This window comes from Bos taurus, chromosome 19, assembly GCF_002263795.3.
Source record: "Bos taurus isolate L1 Dominette 01449 registration number 42190680 breed Hereford chromosome 19, ARS-UCD2.0, whole genome shotgun sequence".
Classification (NCBI taxonomy): domain Eukaryota; kingdom Metazoa; phylum Chordata; class Mammalia; order Artiodactyla; family Bovidae; genus Bos; species Bos taurus.
The window spans coordinates 48,381,880-48,407,864 of record NC_037346.1 but is presented as its reverse complement, the minus strand read 5'-3'; the positions used below and the strand labels follow the sequence as shown (position 1 = coordinate 48,407,864).

At 47.5% G+C, this 25,985-nt stretch overlaps 1 protein-coding gene and 2 long non-coding RNA genes across 6 annotated transcripts in view; 1 reads left to right on the top strand and 2 right to left on the bottom strand.

Annotated features, from left to right (window-relative positions):
* TEX2 (testis expressed 2) overlaps positions 1-25,985 on the top strand; it is a 114,307-nt gene that overhangs the window by 74,863 nt on the left and 13,459 nt on the right. For 3 of the 4 annotated variants that reach the window (XM_024980007.2, XM_059877966.1, NM_001101970.2), the window contains 3 exon segments: positions 10,005-10,151; positions 14,756-14,855; positions 24,338-24,470. In XM_024980007.2, coding sequence (XP_024835775.1) covers positions 10,005-10,151; positions 14,756-14,855; positions 24,338-24,470 — 380 coding nt within the window. 4 annotated transcript variants of the gene reach the window in all.
* Positions 1,268-3,308, bottom strand: LOC132343101 (uncharacterized). Its single transcript, XR_009491779.1, has 2 exons — positions 2,123-3,308; positions 1,268-1,528 (listed from the first exon to the last, which is right to left on the bottom strand). It is a non-coding gene; the product is annotated as an uncharacterized lncRNA (long non-coding RNA).
* LOC132343102 (uncharacterized) lies at positions 6,936-9,554 on the bottom strand. The gene is made up of 3 exons (XR_009491780.1): positions 9,176-9,554; positions 7,792-7,938; positions 6,936-7,311 (listed from the first exon to the last, which is right to left on the bottom strand). It is a non-coding gene; the product is annotated as an uncharacterized lncRNA (long non-coding RNA).

Sequence of the window (25,985 nt, the reverse complement as noted above, 5' to 3'; positions counted from 1 at the left end):
TCAGACTGTGCTCGACCAGGTTCTGAGGCACAGCCTCCACCTGTGGAGCAGGACGAAGCCATGTTCAGCTGCTAAAGTGTTTGACCTCTGATCAGATGACTGTGTTTCTGTTAACCGGAAGCATCTGGGCCTTCCTCTTTGTGCCCTCAGCCTTTATTTCTTCTGTTGACCCTCTTCACTGTGGAAGAGACCCCAGAACCTTCCCCCAGCCTACTCTGTCAGGGCCAAAAAAGACCATATACCTTTGCTGGCCTCTGACCCACTGCCTGCACCTCTGACTTAATTTACCAGCTAGAGTGGGAAGTAGGCTTCCTGCTAAGCTAGGGTGGGATCATATATAACCGTTCTAGAAACGTCCTGTTTACCACTGACTCCCACTGCCCCACCCCGGTTCCCTTTCTCCCTGGGCAGTCAGCTGTCTTGACCCTCATCAGACTCAGGAGGATCAGGAGGAGAACTGTGTGATGTAAGAAAATGATCTACTAGGTAAATGCTTGCTTTTTAAAAAAGAGTTCTGTAATTTAACAGAGTTTTAGAGCATCGTTTCCTCAGTGTGTGTCCACATGTGCTCGTCTCCTGTCATCTCTGGCTTTTGTGGGAGGCCCTGCTGGCACAGCCCACCCCCGGCCTAGTGCGGCTGTCGCTAACCTTTCTTCCAGGCACTTTAGCGCTACCCCTTTAGGCACCAGGATCTTTTTTCATCTTCTGCGCCTGATAAAAATCTCTAAAAACCACATGGCACTTCCTGGCCCCCTTAGGCAGAGCAGGCAGGGGTGATTTCATCTTGCCTTGCTGATTTAAAGACTCAGTACAACACATGGAAATCCAGGCCTGTGGTCTGGCGAGGCCACCGAGTTCAGGCCTTTCACCCCGTCTGAGCCATCCCAGACCACAGGCTCTGCAGCGTTTTCTGTCAGTTGTCCGTTGGCTGGTGTTGACGTGTGTCCTTCTAATTGTCCCTTCCCTGAGTGCTTATCCTCGTCTGCCACCCTTCCCCTTAATTTACTAATTCTAATCTGCCCGAGCTAGGAAACCACAGAGAACCAGAAACTGTGTGAACAGAGAGAGCTGTCTTTGGAAGAGGGGCTTTTGAAGAAAGTGCAGGAGCATTGGTGCTGGGCTTCCACCTCTACTTGGCTGGCCTGAAGCACATGTGGCTACATCCTGGCTCTCGGGTGGTCTGAGAGTAGAGATGGTTGTGAATAAGGTATAGGTGTGTGTGTTAGTTATCTATTGCCGTGTAACAAACAGCCCCAAATGGGGGAGCTTAAAACAATAGCAATGATTTATTTTGCTCACAAATTTATAATTTCACCAGGCCTAGCAGTAAAGCTTGCTTTCTGCTCCACGTAGTGTCAGGTGGGGAGGCTGGACCCGCGGCTGGAGGACCTGCTTCCAAGATGGCGCCCACACAGCTTGCGTGTGGATGCTGGGTGGTGGCTGGGAGTTCAGGCTGAGGGCCTTGGTTCTTCTCCTTGTGGCCTGGGCTTCCTTCATTGTGATGGCTGGGTTCTAAGCACAAGTGTCCCTAGAGAAAAAGACGGGTGGACACTGTACTGCCTGTTATGACAGTAAAAGTATGACTAATCTCGGAAGTAAAGTAATGTCACCTCCTTCCTGTGCTATTAGTCAAAGTAGTCAAAGAGCCCAGAGGGGCATCGATTCTACCTTTTGCTGAGGGAGCAGCAAATTCTTAGGAGAGCATTGCACCATTTTGGGGACATAAGATCTGCTACAGTATTTATTCCTGTACTCCTTTTGTTACTTTTCAGGCTTTTCTGTTCAGTGGAGATAGTTCTTTACTAGTTTTATTTCTCTTTAATTTTGCCATTTGAGCAAATCAGGACCTTCCCCCAACCCCATCTTTGATTTTCCTTTCTGTTCTTTGCCTGTGAAGTGTTAACATGGTTCCCAAAACCAAAGCTGTACAAAGCCATACTCAGAAAAGTGCCATCTCCCCCACCCTATTCATGCATGCCATCCTCCCCACCCCCACCCTCACCCCAATAGTGAACCAGTCTCCTTAGTCTCTGGCTCATCCTCTCTGGATTCATTTCCCCTCCTTTCTTACACAGAGGGTATCCACACTAAGGATACTCTTGCGCATGCTTTTCTCACTTACCAGTACACTCTGGAAATCACTCCACATCAGTTCTTAGGTATCTTCCCTTCCTCTTGTTTTTTTCTTAAAACAGCCATGAAGACTGACTTCATTGTGTTAATGTTCTGTAGTATATTGAGTCTCTTATAGGCTTATCGATGGTTTATAATATTTTGCAGTTACAAACAACACTGCAGTGAACAACTTTGTGGCTGTGTATTTTTGTCTTATTGGGGATATAGCTTCACGGGGAGATCTTAGCAGAATGTCAAAATGGAAACTCACATGTAGTTTTGTTACATATTGCCAAATTCCCCTCCATAAGGGTTGCACCAGTGTTCATTCCCCCTGGTCACAAGAATGCCTGTTTCCTCACAGTTTGATCAAGGGTGGACCTTTCGGATGTGGTCGTTTGTGCACATCCTTCCTGCCCGAGATGGCCAGGGTATTTCTTTGGTTCATGTTGCCTCTGCTGTCACGAGTCCAGGAAGGATTGAAGGGCCTCAGAGACTCAAGGGGACCTTGGACATCTCTTCAGGTTACACTGTCACTTTGTCAGTGTGGGCCACCACCCCCACGCTTACCCCAGGTCACATGTCCTTCCCCTTCTGTTCAGGGAGCTTGGGACACAGCTCCAACCTTTGCCCCGCCCCTTCCTCTGACAGGCCGTGTTCAAAGCCTTCCTCACCTGGAGGAGTCCAGGTCTAACGGCAGTGTCCACACACTTGGCCTCCTTTCTCACATGTTGCCCAGGGCTGAGCTGGGTCAGGAGGTGAGTGAGGCTGCAGGTGCTCAGGAGCCAAACCCATATTAACAACACCCAGTGATAATTAGTAAATATAGGCTGCTGCTGCTGCTGCTGCTAAGTCGCTGCCGCCATGTCCGACTCTGTGCGACCCCATAGACAGCAGCCCACCAGGCTCCCCCTAGACTTGGATTAAACAGTACTAAGCACTTTTATTCATTATTCTCACTCAATAATTAAAAGCAAGTTTGGGGGTTTCTGAAGGCACTTTGGAGCTCAAAACTTGAATTACAAAATACCACTGTTTTTGGAGGAAGGGCCTGATTCTCCAGATGGTTAGCAGTTAGCTGTCAGTCGCTGAGCCCTCACTTGCCCTCGTGATTCTGTGTTATCTCGTGAGCACAGGCTGTACCAGCCTCTGAAGTCTCCAAAGCCCTGTGATCTTGGCGCCATTTTCTCTCTTCTCAGGCAACTTACCCTCTAGAACAGTGAGACCACGAGGCTGGCTGAGGAGACCCAGAGCTTGACCATCTTGTTGAGGTGGTCGCCTTGGTTTGAGAAGATCTAAATTAAGAAAATGAGGAAGCTCTTAAGAAATGTCTAAAGGTGGGATAGTATTACCTGGAGTGGGCACCTCAGGAAGGGAGACCCCACTGGCAGCCTGTGGATTTGCTGAAGGGTGCGAGGCCAGGGATGCCGCTGGCTCTGTGGGCCCCAGAGCGGCCTGCCTGGGGAGGGGACGTCGGTGAGGCCGTGCTCTGGGAGTCCTCTAAGCGGGAGGCTCTGGTGTTCAGATCTCATCACACGCTGCCACGCTGCTTTTCTCTGGAAGGTGTTGTAGTCTGCCCCAGGACTGGAGAGTCCTGTCTTCATTATTATTAGTTCCACTATCTTGTTACCTAGAAACTGGATCATAAGGGACTACCTCCTGTTTGGTGTTATCAGGAGATAACTCTACAAAGCAAATAGGAATCAAACAGAAACCAGGAAATCTTAACAGGCAGAGTGGCTTCCCAAGGCTTCCTCTTTCCCTCCTCAGAATCTGCTTTTTAAACTTTTAAAAGTGGAATTGCAAAGTGCTTATCATACAATAAGTAAAAAATATAAAGCCATATATGCAATTTAAAAATAAACTTTAGAAAGCCTCCAGATAAGAGTGTCATGAAAATCCAGTGGGGGAAAGTGTAGTCTTTTCAGCAAATAGTGCTAAAGCAACTGGACATCCACATGCCAAAGAATGAGATCAGGCTCCTCCCTCACACTGTATACAAAGGTTAACTCAAAATGGATCCTAGAAGAACAGAAACTGTGAAACTCTTAAAAGAAAACATAGGAGTAAATCTCTGATTTGGAGGTAGATAAAAACTTCTTAGATAAGATACCAAAAGTATGCACAACCAGAGGGAAAAAAAGATAAATTGGACTTCATCAAAATTAAAACATTTATGCTGCAAACATACCATCAAGAAAGGGAAAAAACAACCCAGAGTTCGCAAATCATATGTCTAAGAGCCTTGTACCTAGACTATATAACGCAGGGGTCCGAAGCCTCCAGGATCTAATGCCTGATGATCTGAGGCTGAGTTGATGTAGTGATAATAGAAACAAAGTGCGAAGTAAATGTAATGCATTTGAACCATTCTGAAACCATCCCCCCCACCAGCCTGGTCCGTGGAAGAATGGTCTTCTATGAAACCAGTCCCTGGTGCCAAAAAGATTGGGGATCACTGATATAAAGGACTCTTACAACTCAATTACAAAAACCTAATTAAGAAATAGACAGAGGGTCTGGACAGATATTTCTCCAAAGAAGATATACAAATGACCAATAAGCATACAAAAGATATTCAAAGTCATTAGTCATCAGAGAAATGCAAATCAAAACCATAATGCAATGCTACTTCTAAACCACTAGGATGGCTAGAATGAAAAAGATAGTAGCAGTTAGTGAGAATGTGGAGAAACTGGATCCCTCGTACAGTGGGATTGTAAAATGACACAGCTGCTGCAGAAAGCAGTTTAATGGTTCTTCAGAATGTCTTCTATAGAGAATACATCATGTGAAATGCCGGGCTGGATGAAGCACAAGCTGGAATCAAGATTGCCGGCGGAAATATCAATAACCTCAGATGTGTAGATGACACCACCCTTATGGCAGAAAGTGAAGAGGAGCTTAAAGAGCCTCTTGATGAAGGTGAAAGAGGAGAGTGAAAAGTTGGCTTAAAATTCAACATTCAAAAAACTAAGATCATGGCATATGGTCCCATCATTTCATGGCAAATAGATGGAGAAACAATGGAAACAGTGACAGACGTTATTTTCTTGGGCTCCAAAATCACTGCAGATGGTGACTGCAGCCACAAAATTAAAAGACACTTGCTCCTTGGAAGAAAAGCGATGACAAACCTAAACAGAATTTTTAAAAACAGAGACATTACATTGCTGACATTATGTAAAGGTCCGTATAGTCAAAGCTATGATTTTTCCAGTAGTCATGTATGTATGTGAGAGTTTTACCATAACAAAGGCTGAGTGGCAGAGAATTGATGCTTTTGAACTATGGTGTTGGAGAAGACTCTTGAGAGTCCCTTGGACTGCAAGGAGATCAAACCAGTCAATCCTAAAGGAAATCAGTCTTGACTGTTCATTGGAAGGACTGATGCTGAAGCTGAAGCTCCAACACTTCAGGCCACCTGATGCGAAGAGCTGACTCATTCGAAGGGACCCTGATACTGGGCAAGACTGAAGGCAGGAGAAGGGACAAGAGAGGACGAGATGGTTGGATGGCATCACCGACTCAATGGATATGAGTTTGAGCAAGCTCTGGGAGATGGTTGAAGGACAGGGAAGTCTGACATGCTGCAGTCCCTGGGGTTGCAAAGACTGAGTGACTGAACAACAACAGGATGTTAAATAAACTTAAAAGTTAGTGGGGTCCAGCGGTTCCACTCCTATGTATATATCTAAGAGAAATGAAACTGTGTCCACACAAAAACTTGTGAACAACTATTCATAGCAGTGTTATTCACAGTAGCAAGAAGTGGAAAACCACTGAAGTATCCATCAATTGAAGAATGAATAAGTGTGATGTATGCACACAATAGAATATTATTCCACAATATGAAGAGATGATGGATGTACTGATACGTGCTACATCATGGGTGATCTTGAAAACATTATGCTTAGTCCAAGAAGTAGTCACAAAAGAACACATGTTGTATGATTCCATTTTTATGAAATGTCCAGAATAGGCACATTCCCTGCCATGGATTAGTGGTTGGTTGCCCCAGGCTGGTGGGGATGGAGTTGGGAGGAATGGGGAGTGACTGCTCGTGGATACAGGGTTTCTTTGGGGGTAATGAAGATATCCTAAAATTGACTGTGCTCATGGCTTCACCACTCTGACTATATCAAATACCACTGATTATGTTCTTTAAATGGGTGAACTGTATGGTATGTGGATTGTGCTGTGTCCTAAGTCAATTCAGTCGTGTCTGACTCTTTGCAACCCCATGGACTATAGCCCGCCAGGCTCCTCTGTCCATAGGATTCTCCAGGCAAAAATACTGGAAGGGGTTGTCATACCCTTCTCCAGGGGATCTTCCCAACCCAGGGATTGAACCTGAGTCTCTTGAGTCTCCTGCATTGGCAGGTGAGTTCTTTACCAGTAGTGCCTCCTGGATTGTATCTCCATACATCTGTTTTTATAAAAGGATACAAAACCATGTTAGTTATATCTGTTTTTTTTAAGCAACGTATTCTTAAAAGTATATATACATTGAATACAGAACGAAAGAAGATACAGTTAAAATGTTTTAAATAATTAAATCTGGATAGTGGGATTATGGGTGTTTTCTATGGTACTTATGCTTGGTTTTGTAACTGGGGAAACAGCCCCCGTGGGAGGGTCTCCACTGTGCCTTCTCCTGGACCATGCAGCCCTTCGTGAAACCCTCATGACGCCAGATTGTGTGCGACCAAACCTTAGCAGCAAAGCCACTGAGCTCTTTTTGTCCCTAAAAAGCTAGGTTCATCTGGCTATTTATAATAGGAGACAAGTAAACCACACAAAGTAAATCTGTACTATTTTCTTTCTAAGGGTTAGTTTTTAATAAAATACCTCCCGAGAGCTAATCAGACAGTTCTAATGGCCTTGCTTCAGCTCCCGGCCATTGAGCTCTTCAAACTTTATTTTGGGAGCCATTTTTAGAAACATACCCTTTCTAAATATACGTCTTTAGTTGAAATAGTGACATGAATATGCTTCTCACATTCCTCCCTGCAGCCAAATAGCAGCCTGAGGAAATATATGCACATTTATTGGTTAAGGTCTTACATGTTGATGACTTTCATTGAAAATGCATTCTTTCTAGCAGCCTGTTGAACCCAGATTTTGTTCATAAAGCTGCTCTGATGCATTGTCAGTATTCTGCTGCTCCTGGATTTTTCTTTGTTCCCCTCAAGTCTGTGGAGAGACCCTGAGTTAGAAAAAGGAACAGTTGAAAAGAAAAAACACAACCTGCTTGTCAGTAATTTCGGAAATTTGTTTCCACATCATATGCCTTTGGCTTGGACAAAAGTTGTGAAATAGGCTTTGTTTCTTGCTATTTTTGTTAAACCCCGTTTCCTGTGAATAACTCGGGTGTAAGAGGTTAGTAAAGGGCCAGCCCTCCCACAGGAGAAGGGAAAGAGTGCCCTCTTCTCTGTACAGCCTACAGATCTGAGCGTGACATGCGCTGTCCTGCGTGGGCAGTGTCTTGGCTCTTCCTGGCTCCCTGGGGGAGGAGGGCATTGTCTTTGGGTGAGTGCTCACTCAGAAGTCTGCTTGGATAATCTGATGTGACTCAGAGACAGTGAGTAACCTCGGAAAAGCTAGACTGGATCCCCCTCGGGTGGGGCGCAGATGTTCAGGCAGAGAAAAAAATGCGATTCCAAAGCTACGTACAACTTGAGACATGACAGTGCTTGCTGGGCACAGACTCCCACTCTTCCATCCAGGACCTGGTGGCCGAGGTGCCCTGGTTGCTCTCGGAAGCCTGTACAGCGTGGGAAGGGCACAGCTGCTCACACGAGGCGGCTGGAGCTGTGTCTTCTGAAATGCAGGGACCCACATGTATTTATTTTTTAAACCAGAGTTTAATTTTTTTTTTTTTAACGGAACTCACCAACATTCATAAGGGAGAACTTTGAAAATGTCCCAATTTGAAGGACTCCTTGAACATAGAATATCCCTGCTTATATGCAGTAACATTACATTGAGAAATGCAAGTGAACACCAGGTCCCCAAAGCGAGAGACGGCACACGCTCTGATAGGAATAGAGGACAGGTGGGCGCTGGGTGGTCTGCCAGGCTCCACACACACTCAGTGACCGGTTCAACTGGGTCAGACCCTAAGGGCTCTGGACTTCAGAAGAGTCACACGTAGACACCTGCCAGAGACCTTTAGAACACTCGCACGCCACCAGATCTCTTAAGTGTCAAATCCATGAACCCCAGGCCACGCACGCGTGTACTCTGCCACCAGCCTAGGACACAGCTGTGTGGGGCTGCCCAGGACAGACGTGACTGGCGGGAGCCTGCATGCGTGGAGCACAGAGGCGTCTCTGTGTAGTGGCTGCAGGCAGCCGTGAGGACAGTCCAAATGCATTTGTATCAGTCGTAGAGGGAAGAGGAGGGTGACAGCCCGCAGAGCCTGCATTTCTAGTCCTTTTGGCCTTTGCTTTCCAAGGCTAATTGATTCTGTGCAGCTGTCATCTCATTAGAGCCCTCGGCACAGGACATGGCTGTCACACGAGGGGCCAGTCACTCCCTCTTCCTCCCACAGGACAGAGCACTGGAGGACAGGGCGGGGGGGTGGGGGGCGGTGGGGCTGTGAGTCAGGCTGCGCTGATGAATTAGGGGCCTCAGGCAGGGCACTGATCGGTGCTGAGTCTGTTCTCCCTAGAATAGAAGTAAAAGTTCTGCCTTTCTGGGGTATTGTGAGATGCCAGTGAGGGAGCCTGAGGAGTCTTACCCTAGGGCCGGGTGTAGGGTCAGTGGATGCCACCAAGCATCACTTGCACTGTGACAGGGGCCGTGAGTGTCGTGGCCACTTCTCCCTCTGCTTGTCCCCACCCTGGCCCTCTCCCACCAAGAGTCCAGAGCTCAATACTCAGCCTTGGAAATCAGAGGCTAACAGGGTTTGCTCTTTCCCCACCTCCCACGTTGGGCTTCCCTGGTGGTTCAATCAGTAAAGAATCTACCTGCAATGCAGGAGACCTGGGTTCAGTCCCTCGGTCAGGAAGATCCCCTGGAGAAGGGAATAGCAACACACTCCAGTTATTCTTACCTGAAAAATTCCATGGACAGAGGAACCTGGAGGGTTACAGCCCATGGGGCCACAAGAGTCGGACACAACTTAGCGACTAAATCACCACCACCACCACCTCGCACGTTGGCCATGACAGGCGTTTCAGATGGATTGTATCCAGTAGAGGGTAGGCCTGGGCTGAGATGGATGAGGACAGCTGTAGAAGTTTCGTAGAATTCCTCTCTCTAATCCAGGGCTGTGGGTCTCAACCTCACCTGCTCATTGCATCCATGAGAGAGCTTCTAAAAAATCCTCTTAGCCACTTACATTAGCATCTCCGGATATAGGACCCAGACACCAGTATTTCTAAGCAACCCATGCCCTTCGCCCAAGAGAATTGTGACCTCATAGGAGTCAGGCTAAATGTGAGAGTCCTGGGGCTGCCTGGGGAGACCAGCTTGACAATTAGACGTCCTGGGAATCTTAACTGGAAGAAAGATAGGCAAGCATTTGATCAGATGTGTCACTGAGTCAGAATGTTGGTACCAAGCTGATTTGGGGGCAGGGGAGGGGGTGCAGTAGGGGTGATACGGCTGAGATAATTGTATGAAATATTAGCTGGTTCACAGGAAGGCTGGTAGCAAAAGAAAATAGACAAAGAGGAGTTTTCATCGGTGATGGTGGCTTTTGTTTCTCTTTTTCTTGTTCACTGACATAATGTGGGACTTTTAATTTATAGGGAAGAAATACGACTCATGTGGTTCCCCCATCTCAAGAGGGAGGAACCTTCAGTGGCTTTTTAAAAATAAGCACCTGTCTTGTTCTCCAGTTGCTTTCTAGCTAATTTTGGGCCCTTTCCTTTTGCCAGTTGCCAGAGGTGCCACCCTCCGAGGAGGAGGAACAGGAAGCCTGGGTGAATGCCTTGCTTGGAAGAATGTTTTGGGACTTCTTAGGAGAGAAGTACTGGTCTGATCTGGTGTCTAAGAAAATCCAAATGAAACTCAGCAAAATAAAGGTATGGTTTTCCACACAAGAGCCTTCTAATTCATCACATCTTAATTTCTGGAAATTTTATACATTATGTCCTAACTGAAAAATAATGGAGTCGAAAACATAGAACAAATGGAGAGTAGTGAGTTCTTAGTAAATAACACATCTGGGCTGTGACCTTGACCATCTGACTAACTGCATCTGGGGATTTAGTGACTGTTGCTGTTTACTTTTTTTCTTCCATGGCCCTCATTGTTATCCACGTTAGGATTATCACGTCCAGGATTCGATATGGGACCACGTGAGCTTTTGTAGCTGTTTCGCTGTGTAGACTTCTGTTATCTTTAAGTTAGTAATGAACTTGAGGTGTATGGCGGGAGAGCTCACCCAGTCATGCAGTCTTGGCCACACAGCGTGTTCTGTGAGGAAAATGCCAGACCATATAACGCCTCTTTCCTCTCAAAGCTGGGAAGGCCTCCGTTGCACTCTCAGTGTGTCTGCATTTGACCTTTACTTCTGGCCAGATGGTGTTTTTATTTTGGGCTCTCTGCTGAAGAAACAGTCCTGGTGCTGGTGTAGGCCCGCCTGGAACAGAGGCTAAACTTGCATAAGTGTTCCTCACGGTTGCCATGTAGTGACTCATTTAGTACCACCTTTGCCAACCAAGAGACCTGAGTTAGGTGACTTAGACTTAAGGTTTTGATCCAGTGAACACCCCGCCAAGGAAGAGTTGCTTTGGTCACCAGATCCTCACAGAGAGCTTGCTCAGTCAGGAGCTGAGGTCAGTGGATCTTTTGGGTCATAGCCACCTTGGAGAAGCAGAAACATATGGATCTTTTCCCTAGAAAAATGCACCATGACACAGAATCCTGCCCATGATCTCAGAGAGTTCAGGGACTCCATGTTAGGAGACAGTGAATGAAGGTAAAACGGCATTAGGGGAAACTGTGGACGTGGAGGAGCTTCGGTTTGGTTCCTTTAGATCATGAACAGCGCCCTTCCTGACCCAGGCAGGCTCTCCCTGCCACGCTGGTCACTGTCGTCCCTTCCCCAGGCCCTGAGGAGAAGGAAGAGGCACCACCTCAATACAAGGAGCGGGTTTCAAGGCAGAGCTCAGGGCAGGGGTGTGGGAGGGCTCTGTGGACAAGGGTCAGCCTGTTTGTGTTCTCTGGGAGAGCTGAGGGTTGCCTGCTCTGCTGGCCAGGTCCCTGGGGAAGCAGTTTGGAGTAGACAGGCCAGCAGCCACCCTGGAGCTTACTCAGCCTCCTCTGCTTTCTGGGAAACCATGGAGGGCTTGAGTTCTGGGTGGAGGTGCAGGGCAGGGCTGGTACCGCTCTTCTCCCAGGGACTGTTGTGGGTGCTTCCCTGAGCAGGAGGGCCACAGGTCATGATGATGAGGGACACCGCTCTCGCCTTACAGACGTTCCAGAACAGACTGGCACAGGGCATCAGAGTGCTGTGTGCTGGGAGTCCACCCCAGGTGGAGAACCGTGGTGTCCCTTAAGCCAGAAGAGGTTGAGAAAAGTCTCTCATTTTCATCTTCTCCCTTTGCTGGCTGGCCATGTGGGCTATTTTGCAGGACACGAACTTAAACCTCCTCCTGTTTTCTGAGGTCAGAGTGCTGGGAGGTTAGGGAGGAAAAAGTGGCCCTGATCGAGCAGCACCAGCAGTTCAGAGGCAGGGGCTGTCCTCCCTGCACTGCCAGCCTCAGCACCTCCTACCCCCCTACCCCCACCTGAAGGCAGCAGGGTGTCACCCCACTTCTGAACCTGCCACCACCCCTGCCAAGAGAACTCCTACTGTCAGCAAATAGCCAAGTCTCCCTAGGCAGGGCCGTTCCGTAAACCCAGTGCTGAGTGTTAGTGAATGACCAGTCAGGAGCCAGAATGGCTGGAGGGTCCCCAGCTGCCCCCAGGACAGAGATCTCCCCATCTCCTGGTCTCCTCGAGGGCCTGGCACACGGACAGCTCTTGGCTGGCTGCAGTCTCAGGTTGTCACCTTCCCCCGCGATTATGACTCACGTCATGAAAGAGCAGCCCTGTGTGTGTAGCTGGTGCCCAGTGATGGGTTTAAAACAAGCTGAGTTTCTGTCCCGGCAGCAGGTACACTCTGGGCTTGGCTGGCTGCTCCGGCACCACCTTCGAGCCCTCGGTAATTATGGCTTCTGTGCCGAGGTCCGCAGATGCTGCTCAGGTATTGCAATGGTTTCCGACTCACCCCCCAGCAACCTGGAGAGCGCCTGGTCCCCAGCTGGGTTTATGCGAAGGGTAAAGAGCACACAGTGGGTTCCCTTGGGTGGGAAGAAGAGAGTCTCTGTTGGGGGAGTGACCTTTCCTTGCCCCCCTCCACCCCCTGCAGTGCAGGAAGGAAGCTGCTCTTGGGCCTGGTCCTGAGAGTTTGGATTCAGATCATAGGTCTGAGCAAGGCAGGGGTGGGGAGTTGGTTAGAAATGTTGTAGAATCTTGGAGTTGGGCACTCAGGTGAGTAGGTAGAGATGCCCGGCTGATCTCCATCCCCCTCCTGCTTACTGGTAATTGGCACCCACCACCACACCAAGCCTTTCTCAGTTTCCTTCAGTTCCCGCTTTCATTTCAGGCCCTTCCTCTGCCCTCTGGGGACTCCAGGGAACCAGGATGGAGGTGGATGGGAGTCTGGACGGGGCACAGGGAGGGACACTGTGTTCTCTGTCTGCAATTCACTCCCTGTCTCAGTGTCGACTCCTGTTCCCATAGAAACCTGACCTGCTCCAGAAACACTGGGTGTTAGGGTGACAATAATAGACACAAAGGACTGGGGCAGCGGTGCCAGATTTTGGCTACATTCTTGGCTAAGTAGCATTTCTGTAGGCTGATTGGGAGGCCAAGAACCATGTAACATTGATGCTTTGGAAAAACGGTTTTCCAAATAAAGCAACCACCAATTCAGAACACACATTTGAATACTGTCTCTAGTCACGTTTTGTCCATCTCAGACATCATAACACCTATTTAACCCCTCCATCCCCACAAAAAATCAGAGATGACATTCTGTGACTGGCGAATCCTGAAAACGTCTTGAGTTTCTCTGCAGAGAGACAGCTAAAGAGGTCCAGCCCAAATAGGCACGAAATTCATGCTTGGCTCAGTGCTTCTCATTTTATGGGAAATGTTCAGCATATGTTCAGTTTTTTTTTTAACTCTTAATTATATTCTAAATTTTACAAAATTATTCTAATGTTTAACTGGAGCAGTACTTATAAGACTAAGAACATTCTGGGGAAAAGAAAAGAGAGGGACTTGCCAGATTTAAATGTGTATTTTAAAGCTACAGTGATAAAAGCACTTTGATACTGGTAGGAAACAGTGCTCAATACAGACTCCAGTGAGGTGGGAATCTCACATTGAAAGGTGGCTTTGCAGGTCAGTAGGGAAAGGTTTAGAAACAGGTTAAGACGTCTGAGTAGTCATTGGGGACAAAATTAAGGTAGATTCCTAATTTGTGTCTTACACTAAAATTAGGAATGGACTGCCTAAACTGTATTGTTTAAAATATACATACACGTGTATAAATCCAGGTGGAGGAAGCATAGAATCAATTTTTGTGCTCCTGAGGTGAAGTAGGAATTTCTAAGCATGACACCAGCACTCTTAATGTTGGTTCATGTAGAGCACATTCTTACTGACAGCTGTGTTCGTCAGGGTCCCAGTGGGAAACACATGACACATTCAGATGGAACAAGCCGCGGGGGAGAGTTTAATAAAGGGAGGATTTAGGAAGGTGTGGACTGATGCAGAGAAACCAAAAGTCCTGGTGCAGTACCCCAGGGCTGGCAGGGAGCGGTTACCCAAACTCAGGCAGGGTGGCTGTGCGAAGGTGCTGCCTGTCTGGCAGGAGCTGTGGCCTCGAGCAAAGGGAGGGGACAGTGCCGACAGTACTTCTCTCCCGGTGCCGCCGAGCCCCCTGCCCACTCTGTCCCACTGGCCAAGCTGAGCCAGAAGTCAGAGGGCAAGAGAGGTCACCTGTGTGGTTCCCACAGACCGGCCTCCCGGGCTGTAGAGAGGAACTCAAATCCATGGGGGCAAAGGGAAAAAGTCTAGCACAGGGGTCAAAGGACGTAATTTTTTTTTTTTTTTTGAAGAATTTTAATATATGTTGTGAGTTGGCCTACAGGAAATGTTCTAGTGACTTCCTGTCTTCCCCACTAGTCCTTTCAGAGGTCCATTTTCCCAGACTTGAGTCAACCTTGGGCATTAATAACCTGACCAGCATGACTGATTGCTTCTCCACAGTGTGGCCTCTGGCAACTCAGCACCCTCAGAGAAGTCTTCGCTGGTCTTATCTAAAACTCCCCAGCCTCCCTCCTCCCCATCACCCACCTTGCTTTCTCTGTAGCCCAATCAGTCTCTGAAGTTAGGCTGTCTACTTTTCTGTCTCTGCCCCTTCAGCCTAAACCCCATAAGAGCAAGGGCCTTGCCTGACTCGTCCACGGCTCTGTCTGTAACAGGATGCCTCGTATGTGGTGTGTGCTTAATAAATTTTGGCTAAATAAATGTGTTCCCCCCACCCCATCGTTCCCTCTGAGAGACCATTGACTTCTAACGTTAACCAGGCTGCTGACGTGTCTCCTTCGTTTTCCCTTCTCTCCTCCAGCTCCCGTATTTCATGAATGAGCTAACTCTGACGGAACTTGACATGGGGGTAGCTGTGCCAAAAATCCTTCAGGCCTTCAAGCCTTACGTTGACCACCAAGGTAACTCTTAACTGGGTCTAGAGAGGAACTGAGCAATTATATGAATGTTAAAATGTCGCCAGCACTGCAGATTGAAAACCAAGGCTTTGTGTTTGGAGGCTTCCCTGGTGCAGAATCTGCCTGCAGTGGGTTTGATCCCTGGGTCAAGAGGATCCCCTGAAGAAGGAAATGGCAGCCAACTCCAGTATTCTTGCCTGGAGAGTTCCACGGACAGAGGAACCTGGCGGGTATAGTCCATGGGGTCTCAAAGAGTCAGACACAACTGAGCAACTTTCACTTTAGGGGAGGCGTTTTTAACCGTATTTCATGCTGTGTGTCTTCTGCTCTTAATGGTCACAACCTTAAAATGAGGGGGAGTATATCTGGACTTCCCCTCCTAGTCCTCCTTCTAGTCTTCTGGATCCTTAAAGATCCTCCTCCAGCCCAGAGATGCCCGCATGCCAGTGGCCGGGACCTGAGCTTTCGTGTGACCAGGCTCTGCACGGCCATTGCCCTTGCCAGGGTGAGAGGCGCTGGCTGTGCTTCGGGCCCGCTCACCTCCCACACTGCCGTGGCTTGTCTCACTGCGGAGCGCAGGCTCTAAGGCACGCAGGCTTCAGTGACTTCAGTGCGCGGGCTCGGCAGTTGTGGCGCACCAGCTGAGTTGCCCCGAGGCACGTGGGATCTTCCTGGACCAGGGACGGAACCTGTGTCCCCTGCATTGGCAGGTGGATCCTTAACCACTAGACCACCAGGGAAGCCCAGAGCCTCTTTCCACTTAAACTAGATTTACACTATTCCTCAAAAAGCTCAGGAACAAAGTAAAAGAGAAAATAATTACAACTTCTCAAGAGAGTGATGTTTGTTTTGAAGTAAATGTTTTGTAAAATTTATAAACTCTAGCATCTACTTTTATCTCTGTAAGGCTCCATCAGATGGCTCCTGAACATAGTGAAATCAAGTTCTGTGTTGTATACATTTGATGTAAATACAAAGAGTTTTTTTTTTTTTTTCCAGCTCTACAGTTAGCAGCTCTAACAAGTATTTCATCTGACAGTGAAGCTCATATTTCCTAGTTCTTAGCATCTCATCGATTTCAGAGAAAGAGCAGAGAAATATTTGCAAATCCAGAGGTCCATCTAATAGCATGTTGAGATCACCTGTGACCATTTAATTGTGTCTACACTTTGATGAAGCTGAGTGTTCCTAGGTTTCGTTAATTTCTGGTTCACCAAGAGTAAAGCTGGAAAGGATTGTTTCTTTACAAATGGCCTTACTAGAGTTCTGTCAACCACAAGAGAAATTTTAAAAGCTGCATTATCTACATGTCAGGTGCGGATCCCGGATCTCAGCCCCGTTGGCATTCCAGGGCAGCCTGCCTTCCTCTGGCTCTAGCAGGCTCTGGGTTGCCCTTTGCCTCGTTAGGAATTGGCTGGTAATGAGCTGGTAAATGATCAGCTAACATAAACCTCCTGAGAGTTGGGCTTAAAGAAAGTAAATATAATAATACGTGTGCATGCTCTGTTTTCTAATGCATTTGCAGTCTCTTATCTCAGGACTGTCCTTTGTTGAATTAGTAGAAATTTCCAGAGAGGGGGGAAGGGCCAGAGCTAGGCTTTGAAGCATTTAAGAAGCGTCCCGGTGGCAGTGAACTCTGCAGCCTCTCAGGGCAGCTTTGTAAGGCTTTAAGTGAAATACACTAAATGCCTCAGTCTCAAGTCTCTTTCCTGTTCCTCTGGAGCCAGAGCTGCAGCCAGACATTTTATTATACAGATCAAAGCTTTGCCAGTTGTTAATCCATCTGAGGCTTACTTAACTCCTTTCGGGGCAAATTGTAGAGATCTGCCTGGTTACGTAACAAGGGAGGAAATGTTACTAAAGAAAGGAATGATAAAGACATAAAGCCTGTGGGTTTTAAAAGTTTGATCAAATTAGGTTTTTCCAATTATGCAAAGGATGCATGTGGTGGTAAAACAGAAATGACTGTGAAGGGACGGTGTGGCTTGGGTTCCATTGCTCAAAGAGAAACCTTTGCTTTGGGGGAAATTAAAATCAGGAGTGACTTGTTAAAACTGACTCTAGGGACTTCCCTAGGGTCATCTGCCACCACTGACCTATCCTGGCTCCAGGACACACAGCCAGGTTCTCGTGCAGCAAATAAGGGAAAAGGACCCTTACTTCCTGGGGCACCTTCACTTCCCGCCAGGAGGTGGAGAAAGGCCGTCCCTTAGAAATTGGCTGTGCACCTCCTTTCTCTGATCCCTGCCCGCCCCCCACACACCTTGCGTGGGGCAGGGACTGGTCTCCTTCCTTCCCGCAGGCCACACAGCCTCCCCCTCCCACCCCTCGTCCCTACCGGCTGCTCTCCCCAGGGCCTGACCTTGGAGGGCCACCAGGCCAGGCTCTTTCTGGTTGTTTTATTAACTCTGTTAGGGTAATGTTTATACCTTCATTCATCCAACGAATACCCAAAGTGGGAAAAGCTAGAATATTTAGAAAAGGAAAAAGGAAAACATAACCCTTCATCCCACCACTCAGAGATAACCGGGTGACTGTTTCTGCTACATTTGGTACATTCTCGATCCATTCTCTCCTGAGCTTTTTTTTTTATGGATAAAAATTAATTTAAAATGATGGATAACCAACAAGGACCTACTGTATAGCACAGGGAACTCTGCTCGATGTTATGTGGCAGCCTGGTTGGGAGGGGCGTTTGGAGCAGAATGGATACCTGTTTATGTATGACTGAGTCCCTTCGCAGCTGTTCACCTGAAGCTATCACAGCATTGTTAATTGGCTGTACCCCAGAAGAAAGTAAAAAGTTTAAACTAAAAAAATTCATTGAAAATGTGTAGCTTCTTTTTCCAGCCCTTAAAGAATTGGTTAGATCGACTGTTTAGACTTGAGAGGCAATTGGAGGTTCCCTAGCAGGACCCCGCGCTGTTTAGATGCCAAAGCTCAGAGAGGGGGTGACGTGCAGAGGCCACTCAGCAGCCTCGCCTTCATCCTGCTCCACAGCTTCCAGGCCAGAGGTTCGTGTGCGCGCCGGCTCTGGGCCAGGCCACCTGCCTTCGGGCCCTGCTCCTTTGTGATCCCACAGCGAGGCCTCAGGAGGTTACTGAGCACCCAGCACCTCGGTTTCCTCATCCACAGAGTGCTGAGGGCAGGAGCGTCTCCTTTGTTGGTCATGGTGGGGATGAAACGCTTTGCATTACCCTCAGCACAGGTGATGCACAGGAAGCTGCTGGTGTTCGCTGCTGCAAAGCCTGATCAGTAAAATCTTCCCAAAGGGGTGCAGTGGGGACCCTCGGCTGTCGGCCAGGCTTTTATCTTCCACACCTGGAACCAGAGGTCTTAGAGCAGTGCCTGCGGGGGCATCAGCAGTGTCAGGATGAACCAGGGACATGGACTATGACCCCCTCAGGTTCAGATTAATTCATTTAGTCTTCAGGATGTTTGCGACGTGGAGTTAAGTCTGCAGATGGTCACTGAGTGGATGGAAAGAGTGCCATGTGATACTGGTTTTCCCTGTTTCAAGATACCCAACCAGCAACCCAGGTTTCCACTAAAGAGCTCGGATTCTCTGGAAAGATGACCGTGTCCCACAGGAATGGAGGCTGGTCTGTCTCCAGAGATGCCCATAGTCGTGACTGGCAGGTCCACCATCTACACTGTCTTCTGGACCTTGGTTTATGGTGCCTGGTGCCTTTATTAGTGCTGTGAGCTGAGTGCAACCAGAGTCAGTCTGTGAGCTTCCCGTTCCGTCGGCTACACCCTCATCAAGAGAGCAGCTGCCCAGGGCTAACCACAGTGACAAGGCCAGACTGTGGCTCAGCACAAGAATGGCACATACACTGTCTGGCCAGATGGTGTTGCAGAAAGAAAAAATATATTTTCTGCAGAAAGGAGAAAAATGTACCCATTTGCAGGTCTTGGGTGAGGTGGGGAGGAGAGACTCTGATTTGGGACTGTGTCGACATTGAAAGGCGGAGCCATTCCAAGAACAGTTACAGGTCAAAAGAACCAAAGACGACATCTGCCCTAAAGGACACACCCAAGTACGAGGAACAATACTAGTTTCCTGCGGTATCTGAGGGAGCAACATGGCACCGGTCTGTTTGCCAGGAACAGAACAGTCACCGATGTGCTTGTTAAGAGCTGAATAACTCAAACATCCGTTCTTGATAACATGTGACTACATCTTCCATTCTGAGAGCTTTTGTTCTTTGGATGCCAGATGTTGGCTTTCAGGCTTTCAGCCATGGTTACAGGTAGAGGGAAGTGGAGGAGCAGGTAACATGAGCTAGGCTCAGTGAGCAAGGCTTGCAGAGCGTCTTGCCTCCTGAGCTGCCCCTGCCCCTTAAACCTGCTCCGGTGAGACTGAGGCCCCTTGGTTATTTTAATAGTAAACACAGCAGTGAATTGCTGAGTGAAAGTACTGGATTTTTGCCAGCATGGTAAGACTGCTTCTTAGTCCTAATGCCTTTCTGCTCAGTCACCTTAGTGTGTCCGACTCTTTGCAACTCCATGGACTGTAGCCTGCCAGGTTCCTCTGTCCATGGGATTCTCCAGGCAAGAATATTGCAGTGGGTTGTCACGTGCTTCTCCAGGGGATCTTCCGACCCAGGGATTGAGCCCATCTCCTGCCTAACAGACAGATTCTTTACCACTGAGCCACCAGGGAAGCCCTAGTAGAATCTATTAAATGAACCACCAGGGAGAAGGCGGAAGAAGCTCTGTTCTGCTTGTCTCGGGTGACAGGCACCAGGGTACGTGTTCTACCTGTGGTGGCATCTCAGTCTGCTCTGCTCCCCACGGCCCAGGCTGTTGTTATTCTTCAGGCATCAACTTCCTGAGGATAGGGGTTTAGCTCAAAGTCTTGAGGTCTGATGGCTTGTGTCAAGAACTCAATAAACAGGACTTTCCTGGTGGTCCAGTGATTAAGAATCCACCTTGCAATGCAGGGGACGTGGGTTTGATCCCTGATCGGGGAACTAAGATCCTACATGCCGTGGAACAGCTAAGCCTGTGCCCTGCAACTACTGAGCAACAGTGTCACAACTAGAGAGCCCGTGAACTGCAACAAGAAAGATCCCGCATGACGTGGCAAAGATCCCAAGTGCCGCGGCTAAGACCCAATGCGGCCAGGAGGGAAAAAAAGACAGCAGCTATGTTAAAAGAGAAAAAAAGAACTCAATAAACACTTTGGGGTGGAGTTACACTACTACGCACTTTTGCCGCATAAAAGTGAGTAGTGACTTTTGCTGCAGTCTCCCTCTGGATAACAGTGGTGGTGGAAGGTGATCCTTCCCTTACGCAGTTGAAGAGAAACAAAAAAGAGCCTTCTGCGCTCTTCAGGCCCTTGTGTGAAGCCCGACTGAAGTTTGTCACGTTCAGTGTCAGTTGTGCTTCCCCTGTCGCCAGTGAAAGGCGGACGGGGACTTGCTGGTAATCAGGTGCCACCCTTCACCACTGGACGGCCTTGCAACATGAAGACCCCTCATGTGGTAGAGACCTCATGGACTGAATGTTTGGGTCCCTCCCAGATCCATCTGTTGAGGCCCTACCTGCAATGAGATGGTAGAGACAGGGCCTTTGGGGTGATTGGGTTTAGATGACGTCACGATGGGATTAGTGCCCCCGGAGAAGAGACCAGAGAGCTAACTCGCTGTTGGCCGCAGGAGGACACAGGTGAAGGTGGCTGTCTGCAAACCAGGAAGAGAGCCCTCACGAGGACTGGATCGGCTGGCACCTTGATCTTGGTCTTCCAGCCTCCAAAACCGTGCCAAATAAGTATCTGTTTTTTCAGCCACGCAGTTTGTGGTATTTTGTTCCACAGCCTGAGAGACTAAGACAAGACCCTTTGTGTTCACACCCTTTCCGGAGAGCCTTTCAGGATGACTGCCCTGTGCTGTGCTCAGTCGTGTCTGACCCTGTGCAACCTCACAGACTGTAGCCCTCCAGGCTCCTCTGACCATGGGATTCTCCAGGCAAAAATACTGGAGTGGGTTGCCATGCCCCTCCTCCAGGGGATCTTCCCCACCCAGGGATCGAACCCACTGCTCCTGTGTCTCCTGCACTGCAGCTGGATTCTTTACTACTGAGCCAAGGGGAAACCCACCTTACTCCTGTTTAAAAGACTTAAAAAATTGTCCTGCTCCTTAACTTCTGGTTTTTGTCCTTGAGAGCTACCAAGACCAGGTGGTTATACTAAGCAGAATTTTTAAAATTATTTATTTATTGTTATTATTTACTTTTTTTGGCTGTGCTGGGTCTTCATTGCTGCAAATGGGTTTTCTCTCTAGTTGCGGCAAGCGGGGGCTACTTGAGTCTCGGTGCACAGGCTTCTCTTGTTGGGGGGCACAGGTTCTGGGGAGTGTGGGCTCAGTACTTGCGGTTCCCCGGCTCTAAGGCACCGGCTGATTGCTCTGCGGCATATGGTACAGGGATCAAACCTGTGTCCCCTGCACTGGCAGGGGGATTCTTATCCACAGTACCACCAAGGGAGTCTGGAAGCCGCATTTTAAATGAAATGCCTCACAAGGAAGTCTTAATCTTTGTCAAGAGCCCAGAAGAAACTGTTCCTGCGCTCACCCAGGTGAGGAGTGTGCAGCCCGTTAGGGTCAGGGTGCCACTCAGGACACAGCGTGTGTCCCCACATCAGTGTTGCTACATTTGTCCCTTTCTGGTAACTGTTGATTTCATCCTTCAGCTCTGCAAGGTGGGAACTCCTGACTCACTCTTTATGTAACCAGGTGCTCTTGGCTCCAGGTGTATGTGCTCCAAGCTTTTCAGGGCGATTTTTGCTGCTGAATCATTGTCACAGAAACATATTTTTTCTTTACATCTAATGTTCAGATAGTCATCTCATCCTCATCTGAATGCAAGCATGCCATATTAGGATAATTTGAGTGTTTGTACTTTATATCTGTATTTAAAGATTCTCAAACCATTCTTGACTCTGCATCTTCACTGAGAACGAGGACTAAGCAGGGCCCCATGGGTGGGTCTCACGGGACATACTTTGTTCAGTCGCTCAGTCGTGTCCAACTCTTTTGAGCCCCTGGACTACTGCACACCAGGCTTCCCTATCCCTCACTGTTTCCCGGAGTTTGCCCAAGTTCGTGTCCATTATTGAATTGGTGATGCCATCCAACCATCATGGGACATATATAGTGATACAAAAACAGGCTCCATCCCCTATGCAGAAGCTTGGTCAGATGTCCATGTACCACCCTCCACTTCCCAGCCAGACAGGGCTGTCTGGCTGCCTGGTGCAGCCTCTTCCCTCTGGCCCCTTGGCCTCCTCTGGTCTGGTTCCCAAGAGCCACAGCAACAATAGCAAGCTAGGCTGCAGCCCAGAGTCGTGGAAGGAAGTGGGCTGGCGATGGCACAGAAAGGGAAGAGCCCTGCCAGGATGCACCAGGCGCTGGCTGTGTAAGCAGCATCATCTCCCTGGTACAGAAGAGGAGGCTGGTGCCCAGAGGTCAAGAAATTTTCAGGGGAACCCAAGCCCTGGTCCATGTGACTGGGCTCCACGTACTCTTCTCCCCTCTTTCCAGCCTCAGCTCAGAGGGGCCCGACCACAGGTGACTGGGTGGAGTGTCCCGATGAGCAGGGTGTGCGCAGCTGTTTACCAAACCTTTATCCATATCCCCTTATTTAAAAAACAGGCGAACGCTTCCACTTTATAACAAGTAAAATTCTGGTTCTTTTAATATGATAGCCTTAGCTGACTCATGTTGTTGTACAGCAGAAACTAACACACCATTGTTAAGCAATTGTATTCTAATTAAATAAATTAATTTTAAAAAATAAAGAGGGAAGCTAAGGATAAGTACAAATGGAAAGTTATGTATGACTCTGGAATTTTAAAACTTGTTAGCACTAAAAAAAAGTGTGTGTGTGTATATATATGTATATAAATATGACCGCCTTCAAAAGGAATCCGAACTAGTAATATTTATTGGAAACCTACGAGTAGGGTTTTCAAAGGAAATGATCATGTATGAATACAGACAGCACACAGGTAGTTTGAGTCTATTGATTCTCAAGTTAAATAAAGCTGGAGATACACAAAAACAAATAACTTCTTTTTTTTTTAAAGATAAATCTTCTTTATTGATGTTCTCTTTATATTGAGCTTAAAAATCTATTAATATCAAGCCTTTTACCCTAATCCCCTTTCTTTTGGAAGTGATGAATGACTAAATATCTTTATTAGAGCAGGTGTGCCCTTATTTTCAGTAACAGTGCCTTTGGAAAGCAAAGCTAATTAATGATTTTTAAGTGTTTAACATAAGCAAGAAATAGAGCAGTTTTGTGAGTTGCTGCAAAGACATTCACAGCTGATCTGCATATCAATTAGACCAGGTCATTCATGGAAAATAATTACCTTCAATTATAATAAAAAGGAGTTTGGTGAAAGCAAAATGGAAATTATTCTGCCTTTAGTGAGGAGTTGTACCGTTAATGCTTGGTGGCCAAACAGGGAATAGGTTATTTACTGTAATTACTTGAAAATGCGGCTGTGTGTGAACATGATTTTCAATTAATTTCCTGCTTCCTTTCAGATATTTATCTTATAAGTTTATTAACATCTAAACACCCACTTGAAGGACCACATTTTGACGGGAAGTCCATGAGGTGCTGTGGCGCTTGGAGTGTCAAAATCACAGTGTGGTCTGTCCTGCCTGCTGAATTCTAGGACCCTGGGTAGAAGGTCATGAGATGACCTCTGTTTGCATTTTAGACATCTGGTCAATGGCCACTTCTGATGGGCCTTCCCAGTGAAATTCCACAAAGCCAAAAGCCTCTAAGATATGTTGTCATCAACATGACCAGTTTTAAAGCAAAGGTGTACAAAGTGGTTACCCAGCTTTATCTGGTTAATCCTGGGGCTGGAACATAAATACTTTTGCTGCCATTACTACACAGTTTCCAGAAAGAAAAGGGTTGTAAAAGGTCTTGTCACCATCCTTATCATACCAAGCTAAACCTGAACCATTTTCTGTGCCCCTCCCCACCCCCACCCTAAGAAGGGAGAATTTCAAGACAGACAGTGGTTCTCACTTGTGTCTTTAAAGAGCCCAACCTGCTGTGAAGTCTCTGCACCTCTCCTCTGCCTCTAACCCACTGAGAATCAGCAGACGTCGTCCCGCCTTTGTCCTGAGACAAGCCGTCTCCTCCTGGGGGTTGTGTTTCTTACTAAGTGTAAGAAGAACCCAGAGGGCCAGACTCTTCCATCTCTAACAACGGGTGCTGAGGTCACTCTGATCATTGTAATGGGTGTTGAAATGCTGGCAATTTTCCAGATGCTTGAACTATTTCTAGAAACTTCTTGTTTCACAGTCTCCTCTCACATGCCTTGGTAGTACAGGCAGTATATATAGACTTGCAATGTGATACCTACTTAGATACTTTAAAATATAACTTTTGATACTGTTATTCATAGTCATGTTTTTCTGGGGGAAAGAAACCTTTTTTTCTAACCCTTGTTCCAGGACTCTGGATCGATTTGGAAATGTCCTACAACGGGTCCTTTCTGATGACTCTCGAGACCAAAATGAATTTGACCAAACTAGGTAAAGAGCCTCTTGTTGAAGCCCTGAAGGTTGGAGAAATTGGCAAAGAAGGGTAAGGGGCTATATGAATTTACTAACCCAACCCCGGGGAACCTCCTTCTCCCTCCAGCCCTTGAGAAGCAGCTTTGTTGTGTAGTAGACCCAAGGTTGGAGAAGGCAATGGCCACCCACTCCAGTACTCTTGCCTGGAGAATCCCATGGACAGAGGAGCCTGGTGGGCTGAAGTCCATGGGGTCGCACAGAGTCGGACACGACTGAGCGACTTCACTTTCACGTTTCCCTTTCATGCATTGGAGAAGGAAATGGCAACCCACTCCAGTGTTCTTGCCTGGAGAATCCCAGGGACAGGGGAGCCTGGTGGGCTGCCGTCTATGGGGTCGCACAGAGTCGGACACGACTGAAGTGACTTAGCAGCAGACCCAAGGTTGAGTGAGCTTCCATGGAAGCATTTCCTGGCCACAGAGGATTTCAGGGAATGTTTCCTGGTTTCATCCCCTGCAGACAGACCATGAATCCCCACCTCTGCTCAGTGCTGTCGGCCACCAGCCTCGGGACTGCACAGTACTGATTACCCAGGAAGCATCCCTGATTCAGATCAGCAGGGCAGGCTGCACAGTAAAATGCTCTGTGAAAAGAATCACCATCCAGAAAGATCCTTCTCCAACTTACAGCCACAAATAGCAATATGTGGGTCAGGCTGAGGTCCTTCAGGGGTCTATCTGCTTTAATCACAGTGTCAGAATTATTTATAATTAGATGATTGACTTTGCAGCCAAGAGGGTGCTTCTAAAGTGTTTTGAAATGTATTTTCCCTAAATAATACACCATTGATTTTCTTAGTAAATGCCTTTCTTAGTAGAAGATACTGCATCTGCTGCGGAGTTGTCTGACTTTGTAAATATTCCCAATTTTTGAGCCGATTGATGAAGTTGATTTTTTTCCCCTTAGATGCCTAGACTGAATAAGCTGGGACCTTTTACATTCCCACACACCTTAAACATGACTGCTTCAGATGACAAATTTAAATTATATTATTGTTATCAGACTGAAAAATGCTGATTAGAGTCTGCATCTCACATCTTTAACCTGTTTGCATGGAATGAGTAGTAAAATGATGGAGCCATCCTCCCAGCATCTGAATACAGACATAAGACACAGGCTCTTCTTAGGTGTTTGCTTTGTTATGCTGCTGCCCTGATGCTTGTAATTCACACTTGTGGTAGACACACAATAGATGGGGGGAGTTGGGTCATACATTCCAGAACATTCTTCGACTGAGACGATCTGATGTGTCCAGGAGATTTAATGAAAATGTTTATATTTTAATTACTGGAGAATCTCACCTGCTGTATGCAATCTAACCTGTATCTGTGCTGTTTTCCTTTCACCTTTCTACTGTTTGTTAAAATGTGTTTGGATTCGGCAATCTGTGGATTGTGTTTTCCGGTGAGTGCTATTGATCGGCCCTCCGTGTAGCATTTCATCCCCCCATCAGTGCTGAGCCTCGTGTGGACCCATGTGACACCACAAGGAAGCTTGTCCTTTCATCACATCCCCTGACATAAAG